General features: G+C 36.5%; 1 protein-coding gene across 1 annotated transcript in view; it reads left to right on the forward strand.

Moving 5' to 3' along the window:
• Positions 1-6,928, forward strand: part of LOC104489397 (RUN domain-containing protein 3B-like) — a gene marked incomplete at its 5' end in the record, with an annotated part of 18,928 nt that extends 12,000 nt beyond the window's left edge. The window contains 3 exons of the mRNA XM_010131554.1: positions 3,427-3,573; positions 3,938-4,053; positions 6,474-6,928. Of these exons, the coding sequence (XP_010129856.1) occupies positions 3,427-3,573; positions 3,938-4,053; positions 6,474-6,619 (409 nt within the window). The remainder of the gene's footprint in view (positions 1-3,426; positions 3,574-3,937; positions 4,054-6,473) is intronic.
• Positions 6,929-7,104: the final 176 nt, after the last annotated feature.

Here is a 7,104-nt window from a genome sequence, read left to right on the forward strand (position 1 = left end):
GTCTGAGGAGGACTCTGTCCATGCTGCTTTTGATCCCAATCCGTGCATCCCTGAATCCAGTTCTGGAATCCAGCTCCTGAATCTGGTTTCCCATCTGCTGCTGAGCCCAAACTGGGCCTTCCTCTGCATCTGTCCACAGCATCAGTGGTGACAGTGACGTAATTGCCATCAGGGGGGTTGGGTTTGGTATTGGTTTTATTTGTATATATTTTATTTTATTGTTATTGTTTCATTAACACAATTCATAAAACTCTCTCTCTCCCTTATTCCGTTTCTCTTCCCCTTGGAAAAGGAGAGGGGTTAGTAGAGAGCATCTGTCATTCATGTAGTGGCTGACCCAGCCGGACTCTTGACGTGCAGTCTCACTGTGTTAGTCCAGGATACGCTATTCATCTCACACACTGCCTTTCTTACATTCATAAAACAATCTTACAATGTCTTATTAAGATCCACTCTATTCTCCTTGTACCAACTACCTTCCTGACATTATTACATTTAGAAGCCATTGTTTTTACCTTCTTTTTGGCTTTCAAGTTTTTATTTTCCAGTCTGAAGAAAATAGCTTGTTCTATGCGCTTGTATGCTTGGTTTCACTAAAACTTTATCATATTTCCTTCTTTTTTTAACTTCTCTCTTTAGTAAAATCTTTTGACTCTCTTACTTTTCCTCTTCCTTTTGGAATGTCCTTGCTTTTACTCCTCTATTAAATGGCTTAACATATTGTCTGCTAACCTTATCTTGTATCATCCTTAAATCATCACTGCTACAAGACTAATAGAAGAATTTTGTATTGAATTTTATTCGAAAATAGAAATGTATACTTGTGATCTTCAGTGTTATGATGTATTATGATTTTGTTCCAAGTTATGCTTATAAGTTATGAAGTCATATCCTTCATAAAATCTAGGCTTTGAGTCTCTGTCTGCAGGCGTTCAGGTCATTCTCATTTTCAATTGGTGTTTCTCACCAGTGGTTCGTTCTTGGGAATAGAGGTGATAGGATAAAATCTGATTATACATAGGCTGTTCCAGTTCAGTGTGTTTTACTACAGACCAGCATTTTATATAGAAGCTTATATATTACATTACATTATTTTTGTGTGAACTTTTGGTAACATTTTTGAAATGTTTTCCAGTCAAGACCCACGGTGTTCAGTAGTTCCTCTTTTTTTGATGTATGTGTAAATAACAGAAAATACTAATTCTACATTTTATTCTTAAATATGTTGTGAAACTTGTAAATTTCACCGATATCCCTATTTGCCATTTGTACCTCTCCAACAATTCTTCATTTCATATTTTTGGTCTGTGAAGACTTTATTCTAATTTTTCCTCTGAAAGCTTTTATATACCAAGCTTCTTTTGATATACGAGCAGGTAATTTGAGTGGTAATATTCTTTGATTAAACAGCCTGAGAGAAAACATACAGAGGAAAAGCTCACAACCTTCATTGAACTCATTGTGATCATTAGGAAAGACCTACTTCAGACCCTGCAGTATCACAGGCTAGAGGTGGCCAGCACTAGTTACAGTGTTTGTATTCTGAGGAACAAGAGTGCTGCTGTAGAAATTCAGTCTGCTGTGGATAAAATAAATCGTTGTCTTTGGAGAGCTCTTAACTTCTAGAAAGAGCTCCTTTTATCTGACCAAGAGCAGGACAGCACTCAATAATCTTCTGCAGCATTTTTTCGCATAGAGTGTTTTGAAATTTCTATGTTGTTTTCATTAAAATGTGATCTCATTTCCTTCCTTTTTAACTCCTTTCAGTAGTAATTTCTGTTGTCTCCATTTCTTTCCCTGTTTTTGAACAGGAGCATGATAATTCTTTTTCCTCATGGTGATTTAAGAGTTTGAGGATGATGCATGCTGTGTAGACATGGCACTTACAGACACGGTTCAGTGGTGGATTGGCAGTGCTAAGTTAACAGTTGGACTCAGTGATCTTGAGGGTCCTTTCCAACCTAAATGATTCTATGATTCTGTGTAGTTCAATACTTTAACCAGACTTAAGATAAGTCTGGTTGATATGCATAAATTGATAGTGCTTTTGTTTATCGTGAGAGAATTGCTGTTTGCAAGCAGTGCCTTTAATAAGTCCTTGCTGCAGTGGACTCTCATGATACTTCAAAAATGCATGCAAGAGAGCAAACAGCTAAATAATCTACATGGCTGAAAAGATAGGTGGTAACTACCAGCACCTGCTGTGAGTATTTTGTCTAACTTCCTATTGTCTATACTACTATTTTATATATTCTTAATACTGCATTTGGACTGATTTTATATTGCCTTACCTTTTTTGTGGGGAAATTTTGTCTTTTTATGTGCCCTTACTGAGGTTCCTGTCTTGTGAGGTTCAGATACCACCAGAATAAAAACCACATTGTTATAATAGACCCGTCGACAATGTTATTTGTGAATCCACATAAATGCAGTGGTACCATGAACAGCTATTTAATTCGCTATGCAGTGTGGCGTTCCAGATAACAACATGGCATTTGGCTTTCAACTCCTGAGTACAATCAGTATGGAGATACGTAAATTAGCTATTTGCTTCAGGCCTCATATAGTCAAACGTGTTGTAAAGCAGCATTTTACTGTTGCCTGGAATTTCTTGGATTGGAGGATTTGTGGGTTAACAAGCAGTATTACTTTTGTTTCTAGAGTTGTTCTGCAGCAATATAAGCGTAGTTTGGAGATTGCCTTGTACAATTGGAAAAAGGCTGATCTTGTCTTGTAGCCTGGAGAGCCAGGCTACAAGCGTATTCCTCATTTCTGTATGACTTTTGGCAGGTGATTTCCAATATTGCGTATTAGCTTCCTTGTTTCCAGAATTTTAGAAAACCCATCCGCCTTATGGGAATATGAGGCAAAACTCATTTGAACTTGTAAGGTACTTATTTAACACATTTTCTAAAATTTTAAAAACAAATTACTAGAAACTGTAGGGTGGTAGAAACCAGAATAACTATGTGTTCTATTTTACCTGGAAGCATATAAGGGAAATTAACATGTAAGGGTTTTAGTTCATTCTGCAAAAGTATTGGCGGTAGGGGCGTGGGTGTTCAAACTGCAAAAATTGGGGGTGGGGGTGGAAAGGACATCACGTTCTCATAGTTGGTTTGCAAAATAGTTGGCCTATTAATGGTGGCAGAAAGAATCTTTAGAATGCAGTTGCTTTTTAATTGCTCTTGCAGGAAGATTCTAGTTTCAAGTTTTTTTTCTGATCCCAAAAACATCTCTCAATAGGTTTCCAAGTTGTTTCCCCTAAGAAAAATGAACAGTTTAAGATGCTTTACGAAAATCATAATCTCTCGGTCGCTCAGAGTAGAACATCAGCTTGGTCACGAGTATCTGTCTGTGTTTTCTTTCTGTACCTTAAGAAACTGCATTTAATAGACTGAGATTTACTGCTTTTTGTATTCGCAGGACTGTGCTAAAGAATAATGACTTGAGATCAAGACAAGAGTTAACTACTCACCTCACCAATCAGTGGCCTTCCCCAGGAGCTCTGGATGTCAATGCTGTTGCCTTGGACACTCTACTCTATAGAAAGCACAATCAACAATGGGATGAGTAAATGAATACTTATTTTGATTCATTTTTAGAGGAACAGAGAAAATCAAAATTACACATTTCCCTTACCGTACTCTGAAATGTATCCTATTGGAATTACTTGTTACAAGGTTCAAGGATCAGCTGGCAGGAAAAATCAGTTTCTCTCACTTAACATAAAAATTTCCTTCCTTTGGATTATTTTCTTTTTTAAGGAAATCATTGCTTTAGGAAAAAACAGTGTTTTAGGAAACAACAAAGAAAAGAGTGTTTAAGAGAAAAAACATTAACTGCCTAGGTTTTTTTAGAAGGCTTTTTAAGTAGACTTGAAGATATCTAGTTAGACTGTTAAATGTATTACTATTAAATACTACTTGCTTTGCAGGAAAAGTTTTCAAAGTCTGGACCAACTTTCAGCAGAAGTCAGTCTTTCTCAGTCCTCGCTGGATCCAAATCACTCGCAGGATGGGAAGCAGGACAGAATGAACTTGTTAAATGAAGGTACCGAGCTAGTCTAGTGGCTTCATTTTGTTTTGTTCTTTATCGCTTTGATCTTCAGTCCCTGTGTGATTAATTTTCAGTATGAACAAAATGTGCACTGAACAGCATATTTTTTCATTGTTATGCAAATTGTTTAGTTTTTTAGTTTTTTATAGTCCTTTCCCTAAGGACTATACTTTGAATAAGTTTGGATTTATGAAAATACCCACCTCGCTGCAACCTGATAATTATGAGACTTTGTGCTGTATTTAAAGCTAAGCTTTAAAAAATGTTGCATATCTTCTCCATCACACAACCAGAGACAGTTCAACCACAAGAAGAATCTTTTGTCATCTTTCTACTACCACTAACTCACTTTTGAGTTCTTTTAAGTGTCCTTTTTTGTTTCCTAAAAGAAAGATTTCGGTTTGCAACTACCACTGTCGTTCTTAAATCTTGCATTCAACGTTTATCTGTGGAGGTGTAGCCAGACAGAGTTTCTGTTACAATAGACATAGGGACATGGTAGGACCCATGCTGGTATATAAATGTAATATGCCCCAACCCCCCTTTCAAAATCTGTACCCTTATCAAAGTTTAGCTGCTCCATCTTGTGGGCAGTTGTGAAAAGCAGAAAACTGATGGAAGACCTGAAATACTAGTAGTATTTTGGGTACAGAACACAAATTGCTGTAAAATTCTGTTTGAATCTCATCCAATATTAATTTTATTAAATAATAGACTTAACTATACAGAGCCTCAGTAGTTCATAACTGTAAAATTTCTTGTTTTTAAAATACCAGGAATGTAAATTTAGAACTTTTTAAAAACTGCAAACAGTCTTTATTTCGAGTTAACTTAGAGAAAGTGAAATAGAATCAGCACGGCTACTATGGAGAGTTCTTGTGCAGATCTACTTTCAACAGTTTTTTTGTGATATTAATCATTTGAAGTTATGCTTTGGTTTATCTTCTGTAAATTAAAATGTGGCAATACCACTGATCATAATAGTTTAGGTTTTGATTTCAACCCTCTGTTTTTAAAGTAGCATAACTTCTCACTTCTAAACCAGTGAGACTCATCAGTACCTAAGCTCTAACATAACATTGTAAGACACGGCATATGATCTGACTATTAAAATACCTCTGGTCTAACTCTCAGTATGGCAGTTTTAATTAGAAAATCAGAAGTAGTAAACTTTCACATTACTGTTAAGCCCACCTGTGTAGGCAGAATTTTAGCTTTACATTTGTCGAAATCAAGGGCTGTGCCCAAACAGTGCTACACTGTTCTATGTGTATTTCGTGTCCTCAAATTGAATATGTTCTTTAAAGGTTAGTTTTTATGGAAATAAAGGTTTTCCTAAAAGCGAAGACTTTTTAATAGAGCTAATCTAGTTCATTCTTTAAGGAAAGCTTTTCAGTCTCTTGAAAAAAGCTCAGCAGAGATGAGATCTAAAATATTTTCTGGAAACTACTAGTAAGAACCATAAATGATGCAAGAGAACTACATGTCAACTTTTTCTTTTTCCCCCATAATTAATTGTTGAGCAGGGCACAGTTTGTTTTTTTTCCTTACATCCTTCTCATGAGAATAAAACTTTTCTGCAGGAACAGGAGACACTATTTTTATAAATGCTACTTTATAGGTGTGATTTTTAAAAATTCTGGTAGACTGGCTTATCAATAAAATCTTGTGCCTGTGACCATTTAAGTTCATTTTAACCCCTAGTTTAAGGTGATTTTCTTTCTATTCTGCAAGTGAGCCAGGAGGATGAAATAGGGAAATGCTGGTAGATCAAAGTCTTTATAATGTAATTTATTAGCAGAGTTGACATAAAATAACTTTAATGAATGTTCTGAGAAGACATAAAATATGTTGTCCAATGCAGTCTTAGACCTATAGGTATGTTTCGTGGTAACTGTCAAGTGTATCTGGATGATAGGGCTGATACTTGCACTGCTAATCCTGCACTGCAGGGCTGTTTCCAGTGGTCAGAGCCTAATGCGCTTCAAATTACCAAGGTTTTAAAAACAGAACTTTTTTTTTTGCTGCTTGTTTGATTTAAGAAATCTATGCTGATTCCAGTTAATTCTACTCCTTTCTGAGGGATTTAAAATTAGATCTCTGGTATCGATGTTGTATTAGTAACATCACTTCCATTTATGTATAGTGTACTCATCCAAACCGGTGCTTGAATTAGTAACTTCAGTTCACCTTGTAGTCAGTGGAGCCTCTGATTCCCCCTCTGTAGGAAGCAGACGGACCACAGCCCAGCCTGTAATACACGGGCAGGGATCTCTTTACCACCTGGGCAGGGAAGGAATGGCATAAATTACGTGTCTTCCTAACCGCATTTATGAAGTATGTATGTGCTGAAGCAGTAACTGTAATTCATAACAGTGCAGATGAAATAGCTTAGTTCTTGTTCTTCTTACCAGGGAAGGAAGACACTCCATCGTTGCTTGGTCTTTGTGGCTCTCTTACATCAGTAGCAAGCTACAAATCTCTCACAAGTCTGAAATCAAGTGAATATCTTGCAAGTCCTACAACAGAGATGACAAGCCCAGGCTTAACACCATCCTGAGATACACACAAGAAGGAAGAGCTTTATGTTGTATGCATTTGGTTTGTTCCATCAAATGACTTGCAATCAAGACTGCTACTTCTGAGTTAAAAAATAAGCTGCTTTAATTTTTCTTTTCATGGTTACCTGTTTAATTCACAGATTCTGTCAGTTTTGATTCACTTTTTTTGCCCCCAGATGACTTTTAAGATTTTCTGGTTTAATCTTGAATTATTTAAAGCTCTTGGTCAGGTTCAGGACATATAATCTGATGCTTATGACAGATATTTAAAATGAAACTGTCGGAAACCATTCCCCTACTTAACTGCCATGACCTTTGTTTCTCCTTGCAATGGCCTGGCCCTACTCTAGCCATGGTGCTTCTTTGCAGTGCTTTAAATATCTATCAACTCTTGCGGAAGAGACAGGGAATCCTTATATGCCAGTCTTTGTAGGCAATTATATATTTTACCTAAAAATCCAGCTTTTCAACTGTGTACGTCGTG

The sequence above is a fragment of the Buceros rhinoceros genome, unplaced genomic scaffold, assembly GCF_000710305.1.
Source record: "Buceros rhinoceros silvestris isolate BGI_N320 unplaced genomic scaffold, ASM71030v1 scaffold16192, whole genome shotgun sequence".
Classification (NCBI taxonomy): domain Eukaryota; kingdom Metazoa; phylum Chordata; class Aves; order Bucerotiformes; family Bucerotidae; genus Buceros; species Buceros rhinoceros.